Source organism: Agelaius phoeniceus, chromosome 9, assembly GCF_051311805.1.
Source record: "Agelaius phoeniceus isolate bAgePho1 chromosome 9, bAgePho1.hap1, whole genome shotgun sequence".
Taxonomy (NCBI): Eukaryota; Metazoa; Chordata; class Aves; order Passeriformes; family Icteridae; genus Agelaius; species Agelaius phoeniceus.
Genome location: NC_135273.1, coordinates 10,203,131 through 10,219,057, shown reverse-complemented (window position 1 = coordinate 10,219,057; position 15,927 = coordinate 10,203,131). Strand labels below are relative to the sequence as shown.

Genomic DNA, 15,927 nt, shown 5'->3' with positions numbered 1-15,927 from the left:
TGTCAGACCGCGGGTTTAGGTCTGTTTTTTTCTCAACGAGCGCTCTTATTATGAAGGGGAACTGTCAAAATCATGGCTTTTTTTGGGGTGGGGAGAGATAGAATTTTCCTTGCCGTTGAGATGGATAGTATCTGATCTTTTACACGCTCCATTTAAAAATGCATCATTTTACACGGTTCCTTGTTTGGAACTGGAAAATGAGTAGGACTGCAGGATACAGGATTTTTTATTGCTGGATTTTTAAAAGAGGTGTTTGCATCTAAACAACTCCATTCCTGAGCACTTGTTTTCACGGAAGCTTTCACTAGTAATTGTCGAGGTCATAATGTTGAAAATCATCACTTTTATTAGGAAATTCTGCAAAACCTTTCAGTATTTTAATGTGCAATCAGGACATTTTAGGGTGAAAAGTCCCATTTAACCAAAGGTTCAGCTGGTGAACGTGCTGTTCTGAACGTGACTGTCATAAACCAGGCAGCTTTTACGTGTTGCTCCCAAACAAAGAAAAATGCTGCTGGGATTGGAAAACAATCTCTGAGCCTTACTGGCCCTATCTAAACTAAGGAACAGCTGCAGAAGCAGGAGCGTTGTATCCTAATGTATATACATCTCCTTTCTGGGAAGGGATTTGCATGCAGAGCTCAGGTTGTTGCACCAAGAGAATGCTGTGCCCTTTCATCTGCCAGGGCAGGGGTGATTCCTCAGTGCACCCAGTGCTGGCAGCCTGGCAGAGATGTTTCTAATGATCACTCCTCGTTACACTCTCTCAACTCACAATTCACAATAATAGAGGGGAGCAGCTCAAAAAAGTTTGGTGATGGAGACTGCCAGACTCGGTTTCAGTCAGACTTGGTGCTTTCCTGCTTCCTGCAGGATGCCCAGGTCACTTGACCATGGTGTTATGAAGGGTGTAATGAGCTATTTTGGTGTTACTCCCATCATGAAGGTGGCTGAGTCACAGCCCTGTTGTGCCAGGTGCTGTACACGCAGGGGAGTGACGGTGCCCTGCCCCAAGGAAACAGTCTTAAAAAAATAGAGGTGACAGATAGATGTTTGTCTCTTCCTGGCCAGGATGGGTGACAGGGACAGAGCTGGGTAAAGCTGGTTGGGATCAGCATCACAGTGGTATGGAAGCTGAAGGGCTTCAGTAGCCATAGGAAGGAATCTAAGGAAGGGCTATTAAGGCTCTGAGAGCTCAAGTGGTTTTCCTCATAGTTTTATGGTTTCTGATAAATTACACTCAGTGTCCTCATTCATTCTTCCAAGCCTTTGGTGGCTGTGCCATGTTATTCACCTTCTCCAAACACTGTCCTCAGCAGGAGCAGATGCTGTTTGGTAGAGGAGCCCCCTGAGGGGTGGACACAACCTCTTCTCTTGTGGATCCAAGTGCTTGGATATCCCAGATGTGCATGTCACACCTTCTGGTGATAGAGGAGCAACTACAAGGATGTTTTCAGCCTCCAAAACACACCCACCCTTGTCTGCAGGTCAGTGGTACAAGGCAGACAGCAGAGCCTTCCATGTCTAGGGCAGGACTTTGAGATAAGGCAGGAGTTTGCTCCCTGCCTGAAGCTCAGGCAGAAATATGGAGATGATGATGATTTACATTTATAGGTCCCACATCCTATCGTTGTGGCCATGCATAATAGCTGAGGGGCCATGGGTTGGCTGGGTAGTGTGGAAACAGAACCACAGGGCAGAGAGCCATGGAGCAGGGTAGGATATACCGTCAGGGCTATGGCAGGGGGAGGCAGTGTTCAGGAGTGGCCTCTCAGCACCACCCTTATAGTATTCACTTATATTTTAAAATATTAGAATAAAAATGACCTGTGTTACAATATGGTGACAGGGAAGATTAGAATCCTCTTATCAGACTCCTTGGGTAAGCTGGAGTATTTTAGCTACTGAGATATTACTGAATTATTTTTTCAGCTGAGCCTCTGGGAGTGAATAACAGTGCTGCCTGCCTGCTTGCTGCAGTTCTCATGGTGAGACCACAACACCCAATCCCAACACACCTTGCTAACTGACATGTACAGGTTTCCAAATTACCTGTTTCTAGAAATTTAAGCTTGGTATCCAAGGAATAGAAACGTCACACGAAGAAAGTTACAGTGGCTGTTTTCAGAAATGCAAGTTGTGCTGAGGGCAGCTCTGTTGATACATCTGTAACCTCTGCAAATGCCACTTCATGAGTAAGCAGGGCTGAAAATCTGTAGCAGTTGAAATGCTGGGATTTGGAAGACGTTTTTAAAGGGACCTGGAGTAAACTCAGCTGAGGTTTAATGTTGTGCCAGGCATCCCCTTTGTGTGTATGGACTCATGTTTTTGTCAGTAGGAGTTGCACAAACACGTGATGAATCCTTCGGATACGATGACTTATCTGTAATAGGCATGGTGTGTAATACATTCTGATCTCACTACAGATACAGACCTGTGTTGCCATATCCTCTTCCAAAAGCATGAAGGCAATCAAGTCTCTGTAACAGGGGTGACAAGTTCACAAGTCTAATAGAGGTGTGCATGCATGGGACAGCGGACCTTGGCCCCTTGCAGGAGACAGCTAGATCTTCTTCAAGTGCTGGCTATGTTTATTGATCTTCTGACCAGGAATAACAAATGGATGATCTTAGATTTGTCCTTTGCTCCTGAATAATTCTCTCTGAGGGGGAAGACAACTGAGCCTTGGGGATGAATTAACAGTATCTTCATCATGTGGCTCCTTCCATTGTTTGTGTACTGTTTGGTGTCTTTTTCTGACAAACCAAAGAAATGTCAGAAACCTGTAATTAGCTGAGGGTAGAAGAAGCTGAGACTGCCTTTGGTCTCCATGCAGAGCTCCCATTGTATCAATGAGAGCTGACCAAGTGGCTCAAGGTCAGTGTAAATGGTCTTGAATCTTATGGTGATATGATGTATAGAGCATAAAGGGATCCCTTTATTTATATATTTTTCATCCAACTCACAGTAAACCCCTTTCTTTCCTCCTGGTTCATGACCTGGCCACAGTGATTCATGTGTTAGCCACTTCCAGGTTGGGGTGTTTTGACTCATCCTGTTTGGATCTCAGCATAGAATTCAGAAGGAAGCCACAGCAGGAGAAATGATAGGGCAGAGGTAGAACCATGGAACTGTGCTGGAAGCACTGCTGAGAACCAATTGCATCCCTTGTCAGCAGAGCATCCTGAGAGCCAGAAAAGAAGCACATTCTGCCACTGGCTGAAGAACCCTACTTTCTTGTTATTTAGCTGAAGGACTCTGTATATTTTTTCTTGTGGACATTCCTCTTAATTTTGCAGCTGGATCAGTTAAGTGACTTAATCAAAGTTACAAAGTAAGTCACTGACTCAGTATAAATTTGGGCACAGCACAGGGCTGAAAACAGAGCACATCTCCTAGAGAGAAGGAACAAGTGACCCAAAGAGCCAATAGATCTGTGGCTTTTATCTTATTGTTTGGCAGAGCTTCGTCTTTGAATCAGAGCGTGCACTGTATTCCTGCTCAAACTCTTGGATATCCCAGAGGTTTGGTTCTGAGAAATGTCTGTCCTCAGTGGTGGATGGGTTCCAGGTACCAGTGGGAGTGCTGAAATGGATTATCTGATGCCTTGCAGAAGAGTGAAGCTCTCGGATGAGAAATGAGGCCATGTCCTGTAGGCACTTGTAGGTCCCTTAGTGAAGGTATTGCAAGCCTTGGAAGGCAGTTGAGTAGGTGGGACTTGGGTTGTGCTCCAGTCTGCTGCTGCAAGTCCTGCAATTCTGAGCTACTACAATCGTGACTACAAGAACAGAGACCTGTTTGTTACAGTGTGTGCTGATTATGTTGTTCAGATGTTGCTCCCCTCACTAGAGAAACAGGAGTGGTATGGATCTGCTGTTCCCAGAAATTTGGGGAATCACTGAGTCTTTGCACTGTTGTGACAGTGCCAGAAAATGGTTCCTACTGGGGATCTCTGTTCATGCTTTGATTGCATAAGTGTTAGATTTCAAGGATTTGAAAACAATATTAAGAGTTTGGAGGGTTTGTGTGAAGGTGGGCAAAGGAAGCACTTATGGCTGTTGCCATCTTGATGTTCCTCCCAGAAAATGCACAGGAGGCTGGGAACAGGAGGATTTTAGAAAAAGCCAAATACAGAATGAAAAACAAGGCAGCTTAGCCAAAGGGATTGCCCTTATTGAAAATAACTTCCACGTTGCAAAGCATTGTGTTATTTCTAAGGTTTGTGTTCAAAGCAGAGGGCTGGGCATCTTGATTTGTGAGACGTGTTCCTGTTCCACCTCTGACTTAGGGTGTGTCTTCATGTGAGTAATTATGCTGCTTACACCTCAGTTTCCCTTCCTGTCGAGTGGAAAGAAAATAGCTAAAGTAATTTTGGGTTTGAGAAGCTTAAAGCATTACTTTTGGAAAGCTCTTAGAAAATTTCCCTGATGGAAGTTGCTAGTTTAACGTAAGTGATGGTGATGTTGATAAAAAACAGATCACATCTGTTATACTTGATGAAAATAGTACAGCAGCATTTCAGATGTAAATATTAATTGATTTCTGCACTGCAGATTTCTTCTTGGATATTTAAATTATTGCTAAGGAGGAGGGAAAGGCTATCAGGGAGATTAACAAATCCATTATTAAGGCTGGAAATGGAGGGTTGCCGAAGTGCCATTTAATAAAATGTAAAAAGCCCCTTTCTAAAGGGCGAAGCAGCAGAACACACAATGAAAGTGAATCACAGCTGCCAGAAGGGATGCCAGCAGCAAGCACTTATAATCAGAAAACTGTACTTACAGATCATTCGGAGCTACTAAATTAAATGATCTCATTCTCCCCTAAAATATCTTCCCTTAGCCCCTCCCCAGTGTTGCCTGTGGATTGCTCAACCACATTTAAAATCTGACTTTGGGGGCTTTTTGGTCAGCAGTTGAATGGCATTGGGCCTCTTCGTGCTATTTACTTTCCACCCACTTTTGTTTCTGTCACACTCTGGCATTTTGCAGGCTGACCTGCCCACACGAGCACTTGGGGTGGCAGTTGCAAGATTTTACAAATCTGATGTGGCTCCATAGTTACTTGCCTCTTCTCTAGGGCTCCTTCTTTGGGGAAATGTGCCACATTTTACTCCCAAATTTGTCTTTGTTTCACACAGATTTTTTTTTTCTAATTTCCATTGTTTACTTCAGAAACAAAGACTTGGAAGCTGAGCTGAAGTGTAAATGCAAGAGCTTATCCTACATCATTTCACACAGAACTGATCCTGCTGTTACTTCTTTCCAGGCTGATTTAATTCACCATGTGTATCAGGATCCCCCTCCTTCATCCTCTCTTGTTTTGTATCTTGAACTTTACCTTCATGAGCTGACACTCTGATATGCGCCTAACCTACCCCTTCATTTTCCAGCCATGGGTTTCCCTTTTAACCCCTAGAGTGGCACCACATATCTCCCAATGTGCCATCAGAAAAGCTAATGGCAGTGGATGCTCCCAAAGACCTGTTTTACAGTGAGTTTGGGGCGTTGGAGTTGCAGGATTTGGTTTTTTTTAATGTTTAGTGTTGCTAATCCTGAGAAGCAAATGGCTCATTGGTTTTGGAAGTATGTTAAAGGAAGCTCAGTTAGAGCCCAGAAATGCTCTTGTGTTAACTTCACTGGTGGGGAGCTGTCTGAGCACCTGTGTCCTCTTCCTTAATCCAACATCTTATGAGTAGTCCTTGAGACTGCCCAAATTTGGAATTTTCCATGTGCTTTTAACAGTCTCCTCTATGGGCAGTTTCCAGTGTAGAAATATGAGGTGGGGAGAGAGAATGCTTCATTCCCTGAGTTCTCCCCCAGCCAAAAGCCAGTCTTTGCCTGTGCTGTGGTCTGGCTGGGTGTAGGTGCATGAGTGGAGACTCCCCTGTCCGAGCAAGGGCTAGGACTGTCTTTCCCAGAATGAGGGAGGGATGTCCCTGGAGGTGTCCCAGCTTCCTTTATTTTTGAGCTATCCCACCTTAATAGAAACAAAACAAATCAAGCCCTAGAGATTTGGAGATGAAAAGGTCTGTGTAAGAACTGAATAGTGGTATTATTTTTACCTCCATCAGCTGCAAGCCTGCAGTTTTCTGAAGAAGCCTCAGAAATGGTGAATCAGCAAATTGTGTGTAGAGAAAAGTTAGCTACCCTGAATCCACTTTTTTCAGCTCTTCTCTAGTTGAGTGCTGCCGACTCTTGCAACTCCATCACGAGTCTCCTGATACTTTGTGCTCTGCCTAAAGCCCTTGCTACCAGACATAAGCCATTGGTTGAGAATTTCTGCTTTTTCGGGATTTTTTTCAAGGTACTTTTCTGTCTCCTGTTGTGATGGAGGAGTGTTTGCAAATGTAACCAGTCATGGCCTAAAGGTTCAGAAAATATCCCAGTCAGAACTACAAAACAGTCCTTGGGGAATTCTAAGTCAGAATCAGTTGGAGATTCAGATATTTACTATGAATGTTCTGATTCTGATCTTGAATGTTTTCTGAGTGCATCCTTTTCAAGTAAGTCAAATATTTTAGAGATTGGTATAATACAATTCTATGTTACCAGGTTTTTAAGCTCCATTCCAGCTAATGCTGAATTTGGTAAAATTCAAGGTGATAGAAGTGATCCAAGAGTTTGTACCTACATGAAAATAAGGATGTAAATACATTATTAAAATTCTGAAAAGAGCGATCATACTGAAAGCATTTGTTAAAATGTTGAGATGATCACTGTTGTGCCTTGTTAATGTGGCACTTCAAGTATAGTGAATTTGCTGTCTATGGTATCTCTTGTCTATGCTCTTAATTAATCTGTGCACATTGAAAAATGGGCCGTGCTCCTTAACCTCCTATGAAAAACAATCTATCAGTCACTCCAGGTGGGAATTCCAGGCACCTGGAACCTGTGGAGTTCCATCTCCACAGGTGAGATGTGGAAGGTTTCCACATTGCGGCTGTGGCTTTGTCTTTTGTAGCCTCTCTGCTTTATTCTTGCCACAGCCCTGCCAGTTCCATGTGGGTGGGCATGGAGCCCTCACCTGGCGTGGCTGCTGTGTCCAGTCCTGGGCCTCTCAGTTCAAGAGGACACTGAGCTCCTCGAGCAGGTGCACTGGAGGGCTACAGAGTTGATCCAGGGACTGGAGCGTCTCTCTTCAAAGGATGAGGGAGCTGGGCCTGCTCAGCCTCAAGAAGAGATGTCTGAGAGGGGATTTTATTAATGTCTGTCTGTTGGAAGGGAGGTGTCAGAGAGGTTGGACCAGGTTCTTTGTGGTGGTGCCCAGCAATGGGACAAGTGGCAAGGGGCAGAAGATGATACACAGCAGTCCCACCTGAATATGAGGAACTGTGCAAGTAACTGAGCACTGGCACAGGTTGCCCAGAGAGGTTGTGGAGGTTGCAGCCATCTGGATGCAATCCTGCACACTGTGCTCTGGAGTGACCCTGCTTAGCTGGGAGCTGACCCACCGTGATCCCTCCCAGCGTGACCCACTCTGTCATTCTGTGACCTGACCACCACCATCACCACCCCCTCGGGGTCTGGGTGGGCACGGAGCCATCCCCTCAGGCGCGGGGACACACAGCCATTGCCCCGGGAGCTGCCCCCGCCTCGCTCCGGCGGTGCCTCGGTGCTCCCGGGAACTGCATTTCCCAGCCCGCCCCGCTCCGCTCCGCTCCGCCCGCCCGTGAGCGCCGGGCAGAGGTAAACAAAGTGCTGCGAGGCGGCGGGCGGGGCGGCGGCCGGAGGGGCCGGTCCCGCCGCGGGGCTGCCGGGCCGAGGGGGCCGGGGCTGGATCCTGGCAGGGCTCGGCGCCGGGGCGCATCGGGGCTGGCCGCGGGGGCAGCGCTCGGCCGGGCGCTGGGGACGGGGCTGGGGCAGGAATAAGCGCTCGCCGCTCCCTGGCAGGAGCATCCCGGAGCGGCTCCTTCCTCCGGCATTTCCTCCGGCGTGTTCCCTTGCCGCCCCTCGCCCTCCCAGGAGAGCCGCCCCCGGCACGGTGTGACGAGGCCCGGGCACTGGGCAGAGACGGCGATCCCCGGCGCCTCCCCGCCGCAGCTGCCCCCGTGTCCAGCGGGGGAGCCGGGAGCGTGGGGGCGGAGGGCGGCCCGGGGCTGCGGAGCCCCCCGGCCATGGAGCAGGTCCAGATGATCAACATCCAGCGGCTGCTGGAGGCGGCCGAGTATCTGGAGCGAAGGGAGAGAGGTAATGGGGGGAGGATGGGTGCCCTCCGTGAGGGGAACGGGGCTGGGGTCAGATCCCCGCCGAGGGGCGAGAGTGACCCCGGAGAAGGGATCAGAGCCGGTGTTTGCTGGCGGGATGGTGGTAAATCCCCAGCTGGATGAAGGAGCGGGATGATGAGCCCTCCTGAAGGTGGTGGATGAGGTGGAATGTTTTTGCAGAGTGGGGGAGGTTGACGTGGATGTGGTTTCTGGGAGGAAAAGGGGGTATTTGGTGTGAAAGTTTTCCACTGGGCAGGAGGGATGGTGGTGGGTGGCTCTGGCTCAGCAGAGACGTCAGTGGCACAGTGAAATACATCTGGTTTGCCTGGTTCAGATAGGTTGGGCAGGAGGAGGAAGATGAGGCACTCTCTAGACTGTCATGTTTTTTTTTATATTTTCAATGTTTGAGTAGTGGTGACCTTCCTCCAGGGTTGGCAGAGACTTTATACTTCCCTTCCTCCCTTTTCTCCAACCCCAGTCCACTTCCCTGTGAAGTGAATATATCCTCAGTCATTTCCCTGAGCTGTTGTGATTAAGGGCCTCCCCAGCTAGGCCAGCAGGTTAGTGGTGAGGCCTGCCTGCTGACTTCTTTATTTTTTCCTTTTTTATTTTTTTTTCTCTTTTTTTTTTTTTTGGTTGTTGGTTTTTGTTTTTAACGCCTTGCCTGTTGATTCTCTTGCAGAGTGTGAGCACGGCTATGCCTCGACCTTCCCCTCAGTCCCAAGCCCTGGACTACAAGACCCAAAGCCCACGCGGAGGCTGAGCCGGGCACGGAAATACAGCGGCAGTGGCAGCATTGCCAGTATTGCCACCAGGTACACTGTGGGCAGGGCTGCCTGGGGGTCAAAGCTGCAGAAGAAAGCTGGAGGCAGTGGAGAGAAACTTGCTCTCTTGGAAAAATGGGAAGAGAATCTGAACAGCTAGAAGGATTCCGAGCTGGGGCACGCAAGTGCAGTGTCCATTCTGGATCTATAGCACTGGAAGTAGAGGGGGACACAGGGGAGCTGGATCTGAAATGGCACTGCCAGCTGACACCATGCCAAGTCTCAGATGCTGCAGAGGGAAGGGGAATAGGGAGATCTGTTCACAAGGTTTAGGGAGGAGGTAGGCAATAGCTATTCCCATTATATACAGCTGATGTCTTTCCAACCCAGAAATCACTGCTTTTAAGGGATAGTGCATGTGCAGCCTGGGTGCTTTGGGATTGTAATGACAGGCATGATTTGAAGCAAGGAAATGTTTTGAAATGGATCCCCTACAACAAATGGGAGAGAGGGAGATGACTGACTGTAATGTACAACATGTTAAAAATTCAGTTCAGGAAAACAAAGCTGTGTTTCAGTCTGCCTTTTAGGGCAGTGGGATTTCCCAGCTTTTGATAGCTTGGTAATTGTAGAACTCCATGTTTTTGACACTTTTCTTATTATACAATGGCATGTTTTTTGGTTTCTTAAATCTAGAAGAGACAATAGGATTGAGCCTATTGCCTGGTGCTGTGGTTGCATCTACCTCTTCCCCCTCATTCCTGTTCTTTTTATTTTTGTTTGCTACCTTCTGTAGGTTTTTTCAGACCTTGTTGAGACCTTCTGGGATAGGGAAACTTTAGAAACATAGAGTATGCCTTTGAAAAGGCATTTGCAAGCTTGCTTTTACTGCAGCAAGGCCTGTGCAATCCATAAAATGGTGGCAGGTGGCTCAGGTGATTAAGGCTTTCTTAAGGCCATTGGGAAGGACCTGTAAAGGCCTAAGGGGAAGGTGCCTTTGCTTGCAGCAATTCTGCTTCGGCAGCATTTGATAATAAAGGTTGTTTGAAGCAATGTTAGGACACCTTGTTGTAGGGAAGTTTTCTTCATCAGGATCAGCATATCTTGAGCTCTTTGTGTGCTCAATGTTTGTATTTGCTTCTCTACTTCATCCAGCCTCTCCTAATTTGAGGGCCTTTGTAGCTCTTTGCTGTTTACTGTGAACCAAAGCCCCCAGTCCTGTGACTTTGTGTTGGAAAATGGTGGCAAATGCTGAATTGAGGTCGGTATTTTTCTCTCTAGGTTTCCCACATACTATTTTTCCATCCCACACCTCTTTGTCTCAAAGGCCTTTGTCATGGCAACCTGCCCTTCTCCAGAGGAGGGCTGGAAGCACATCCCCCTCAGGAACTCCTTAGCACTGAATCCAGCAGCCTGTAGGCTGGAGAGGGATGCAGAGCACTCCCAGTCCCTGGGGCCAGGGTGCTCAGCAGGCCCTGCCAGCACAGAGCTCCAGGCACAGCTCTCCTGGGGCAGCTCTGGTGCTGACACCAGCCCGCTGGGCCCTTGAGCCTGACAGGCTGAATATGTTCCTGTGGGTGGAAAGGCAGCAGAGAAGCAGAAGAGGTACTTTCTAGTCTTACCTAAACCTTCTTTATGCAAGGAATACTGAGGCCAAATTGAATCTTTAGAGTGATAACGTTGTTACCCAGAGCGTTTCCTCCTGTGGTTGTTTCAGCCTCAGGGAGTGACCAGTGTCAGGTCTGCTCCAGGCAGGGACCAGAGTGGGTCTTTTGGGGAGCTCAGAGCTTACATGCACAGTTGGAAATGGAAGTTTCTTTTAGCACAAGTCGTAGCAGCTTGCACTTGCTGTAGGAGATGGCAGGCCTTCCAGATGGCTGAAGTGCCGGGAAGTGACAACTGTGAAGTTTAGGGTGCCTCCAAATTCACTGCAGTGTCTTTTGTGTGATGCTGAGTATAGCATCAGCCTTGTTTAAGGAAGGCTCTGTATCATCTCTTCCTGTTAAAATCAAAGGGGCAATTCAGTAAGTTCTGTCTGGTGGAGTTGGAATGGACTTTGAATTAAATATCAAGTCCTTGATGAGGAACAAAACTTACATTTCATGTGTGGACAAGAGATTTTCTTAGATTGCTTTTGTCTCAAAATGTTTCATTAGTGTAGAGGAATAATGCATTTAGATCTCATGCAGATCTTGTAATAAAACAGCCTCCTGTAAAAATGTCTCTCAGGCAACCTTGGGAAAGCGACAATGTTTTCCTTTTTTTTTTATTTATACACTTCTACAAATTCTTTTACAAATTGGCACATGTACCTTGTTGATGGTCTTTATTGAACCAAATAATCCATGATTTTGTGGTACAGGGTATTTATGAAGCCTGGCTGCTTGTTTGATTAATATTTTAATTCCAAGTATTTCCCTTCAGCATTTGCAGCCCAGACATGACAGCTATTTCCTCCCAACAGGCTCTGTGCTGTCATTGCACAAACACCCAGAAAGTTCTGAGGAGCAGACAGCCCAGTTCTGGATGGCAGTGGCAGAGCAATTCTTATCCTTACAGAACTATGGTGATTTCACAGTCTCAGCAAAATAATTCTTTTCTACCCCAAATAGGGGTATGCAGATAAGAGGAAAAAAATTGCTTCATAGTTTCTAATTCTTGTGATGCAATTTTAAGGAAGGATGTGGCTCAGGTTCTCTTTTCCTTTGCTTGTCTCTGTTGTGCAACCAACAGCATGGAGATTGCTTCAGAGGGCTTCCCTCTGCAATCATTATCTACATGAATGTGCAGTGTTTTGTGCAGATATTTGTAAGATATAGTGAGTTCGAGTTAAAACATGAACGTATTTAAAAATACAGTTTTGCTTTAGTTGGGGATATTTTGGTATGGGAAATTATCCACCTGCAGAAAATAATTGGAGAATCACAGTAGCTGTTACCTGGTGTTTATAATAGACGAGGGAAACTTTTTCTTTAACAAATCCAACTTAACACATAGATAAAAGCAAAACCCCAAGCAAATTAAAAACTCAAGTTAGCCAACATGTGTTACATTTGAATTGAGTATTGCCTCCTTAAATATGCTCTTGACAAAATTATCTTCTGATTTGTGGAATGGGTTGGAAAATGAACAGCGGTTTGTTACAGCATGTAGTATCACTTATTTAACATTACTTCTTTCAGAAGATGTTTCTGGGGCAGAACCTGAGTTTCTAAAACGTTGCTAGAGAAGTGAAGTAGTCTGTGCTGGGAGTGAAATTCTGTGGGTACATTAACTTGCACTCAGTGTCACTGGAAACTGCTGCCATGGACCCTACATGTGCAGTTCTAATAGACTCAATTATTTGAAAGGTTCATTATATTTAGTTAGGATTAGCCTGGCTTGATATTTATACATTTTGGAAAATAATTGAGAAGACTTTTTAATCAATTAAATCATTGTGTCAGCAGGAAATAAAATAAACAGTAGGGTTGCTAAATTATTTTTCCCCCAATAATGCCGTCAATTTAATGAAGTTAAGATTTATAACGAAATCTGAAATTGCGTTACAATATTAGATTGTCATTTCTGTTTTGTTGTTATTTAGGCTCTCAGGCATGTAGAAAGCTTGTTGTTTTTTTGGTCTAATCCTGGGGAAATACCAAGCATCCTCCCAGCAGCACTGGGAGCCCTCAGCTCTCCCAGGAGGCCCATGTTTTAAGGGCTCTCAAATAATCTATTGCTCAGTTCCATGGGGGAGGGTTTGATCTCTGTCCAGTTTCTTTTTCGTTTCATTTTCCTCTCTTCCCATTATCCTCCCTTGTGTCTGGCACTGCCTCCCAAGGGCCTTTCATACACCTACAGTCTGATAGCAGGTTGCTTGCAGAGCTTGGAGTCAGCAGCTGTGATGAGTATGGTAAGGCATTTTGGGCATGTTATCTTGGAAATCTGGGTGTCTGGGTTTCTTTGCCCTTCTGGCTGTTCTACTGGTGCAGCTCCTCATTTTCTCTGTTGTTGCACTCTCATCTACCCATATGAAACTTTTTTTCCACTTCTAAATCCCATCACTTGGTTTTGTGCTGAACTTCTCTGTAGGCCTTTGCTCTCATATCCTTTGAAATTCTCTCCTGAGGGTCCATATGGGGACTGTACTGCTGAAACCCTCAGGTATGCTTGGCTTTAAGCTTGGTTTGCTCACAGTGTCCCAGAGCAAGTACTGTGGGGTGGGTGTGTAGCTGTGCATTAGGTACTCCGTGTGCCTTAGGTGATGGCTTAATGTGGCACAGGTTCACAAACATGGGTGCAGAAGCTCAGAGGGTGTGGCTGCAGGTGAATCTGCAAGTCACCCTTGGGTGTCTGGTGCACAAGAAAGCTGATTTACCACAGCAGCAGTGCTGTGCAGCTGTACCTCACTGTGCAGGGGAGGAGTAGGGGGGTTGGTGAACATTGCACAGTTTCAATATGTTTTATCTTTTCTGTCAAAGGAGGTTTCCACTCTCCTCCCCCCACATCGTGCTGCTGACTGAGTACCTGGCAATTTTCAGTCCTTCCTGGAGCCTCTGGAGTTAGGACAGTGCTGTAATTATGATTTTATTGGGAGAGAGGGTGTGCAGGTGGCTGAGTGGTTTGCCTGTCTTGTGTAAGGAATTCCTGAAAGAGCAAATTGCTGTGTCAGCTCTTGTTGATCTATTTTTCTGCACAAAGCCCCCACCCCTATCTTCATGTCCCAGAGACCTGGTGTCTGAGACTTTCCGTCCACAGCTTTCCTGCTTCCTAGGCTCTATAGTTGTTACTTGTTTCTGGATGATACTTTGTTTATTTGCTTGTGAGTTTTTTGGGGTTTTTTTAATCCTCTTGCACTGGATCACGCTTCACTCCACAGCTAGTGGGAGTTGAGTTTTGACTCGCTATGTGTAGGTGGGTTAGAATCTGGCCCTTGTGTAATATGGGGGGGATGCTTTCTGCCTCAAACCTTGTAGTGCCTTGTAGTGAAGCTCTATTCATGGCTCAGGACCTGGCTTTGCTTTACAGAGTACAAATCCACACATGTAAAACAAGAGTTTACAGTGAGATCTGCCGTGCCATGTTTTGAGTTATGCTTCATTTTGATCATGTACAAGCAGTGTGATTAGTATCTGGAAGCTTCATCTTGCTCTTCAAACTTTGTCTGGACATACTTGGAGTCAGAATCTTGCCTCCCAGTAGAGGGTATACCTGAATATGCTGGTTAATTTTCCAAGAAAGGGAAGCTGAATGAAGCTGAGCTGTTAAGGATTGCTTTTCTCTTAGAGATATTGAGGGAGACTGGCCAGCAGTATTGAGTATAGTGAGATATGTGCATGACTTCTTTTTGAGAAAGCATAATAACAGTATAAATGCTGGGCTGGGAAGCTGGATTGGTGGTCCATGCACAAGAGGCAAATATTCACCCCATATTCAAATCCCACTGTCTTTGTAGGTTTGTACCTGCATACAGATGCTCAGAGAAGGCTGGCAGGTAGGACTGTACTGAACTCTGTTCAGCCTCAGCACATCCCCTCTGCCCATTTGCCCCACTGCAATCTGCAGGTGTAGATGAGCAACTCCCAGTGATGCTGGAGTTTCTGAACCTGCCATGGTGTGAGATCCTGACATGATTTGGAAAACAAAGAAGTACCCCATGTAAGTGAGGTTTTGTATGCAGTGTCTTCTCAGTGGTGCTTGGCTTTGCAGTACAGCTGGCAGGTTACCAGGAAAAACACAGAAAGTGGGGTGAACCCAGCAAATGGCATGAGAAGCATAAACCCCACTCCCTGGTGAGGAATGAGGCCTCCAGAAGTGCAAGAGCTGATGTAGCAATTTCCATGGGGGAACCCACTGTGTTCCTCTTTGTCACCCTGTTTACTTTATAAGCCTCCAAGGAAGAAGATCCTGCAGAGCTGCAGTTCCTGTTTTCCTTTGTGTGTTAGCAGTATAGCTGTGTATAGGGATATCTGGGTGGCAGGGAGTCTATGCAGAAACCCACAATTCTAGGCTCAATTTATACTTGGTACTTTCAGTAGTTGTAAAATGTAATTTGTGTTCTCTTTAGACTATCCAAGTTGTGCAAAGAGGCCTTTGTGTAAACTAGAAGTAGGCCCAGTTGTTGATGTTATCTGCAACCAAGCTGTAATTCTCTGCTGCAGCATCTGTCTGCTGTGAAGTGTCACTGTGTGTGGCTGAAGGCTCCTGATCCCTTTGTCCTCCCAGGTTTGGGGGAATCCTCCACAGGAGTGTTGTTTCACAGCAGTGGGAGTCAGTCAGGGCTCGTGCTGTTGGTGTTGCAGCACTGCCCAGTTAGAGCTGTGCTGCAGCTGCCATGGGCTGATTTGCATCACTGATCACAGTGCTGGTGTGATGGCAGGAAATTTCACATTTTCTTATGTTCTCAGGGTCTTTTGAAATGTGAAGCTTGTTAGACCCAGCCCCTAGAGAAATTTTGTGTCCTGGGATGGTGGGGAGAATATTTGGGCCAAACCTGGTCAACTGTTGCCACAATTCTCTTGTTTTCTCTTTCCATTGTATTCACTGTACAGGCAGTTCTCTGGTTTAAGTCATATTCCTTCTTTGTCAGTTGTTTTGGTTTTCTTCCCATCTCAGCACATTTGTACCCTTTTTATATCTTCTCTGTGTAATGTTTCATCCACAACACATGCAGGGATTTATCCTTCATGCTTTTGTTTAACCTGACCTGGTGCTGTGCTCAGCAGTGAATTGGTTGTCACCTGTAGTGTTGTTTCCATCTGTTCTCCTGTTTGTAGGTAAGACTGACTTTTTCCTTTCCTGCTCCTGATGGAGCTTTTAAATCCATTTCTATTTCTGACCCAAACAGACTGGTCAATGTCCTGCTGCTGAGTTAATTGTCTTGCTTGTTGGAGTTCCTGCTGTTCATCATCTCCTGAACCCTCCTGACAAACTTCTGCCCAAATTCAAAGACTGGCTGCTATTTGTTCTCCTCCT

General features: G+C 46.2%; 1 protein-coding gene across 2 annotated transcripts in view; it reads left to right on the top strand.

Annotated features, from left to right (window-relative positions):
• Nucleotides 1–15,927, top strand: part of MXI1 (MAX interactor 1, dimerization protein) — a 54,884-nt gene that overhangs the window by 2,007 nt on the left and 36,950 nt on the right. Inside the window, exons 1-2 of one of the 2 annotated variants that reach the window (XM_054637759.2) lie at nucleotides 7,784–8,189; nucleotides 8,889–9,021. In XM_054637759.2, coding sequence (XP_054493734.1) covers nucleotides 8,117–8,189; nucleotides 8,889–9,021 — 206 coding nt within the window. In that variant the 5' untranslated portion in view covers nucleotides 7,784–8,116. Of the gene's footprint in view, nucleotides 1–7,783; nucleotides 8,190–8,888; nucleotides 9,022–15,927 lie in introns of those variants that run through there. The other variant, XM_054637758.2, reaches the window with a different exon arrangement.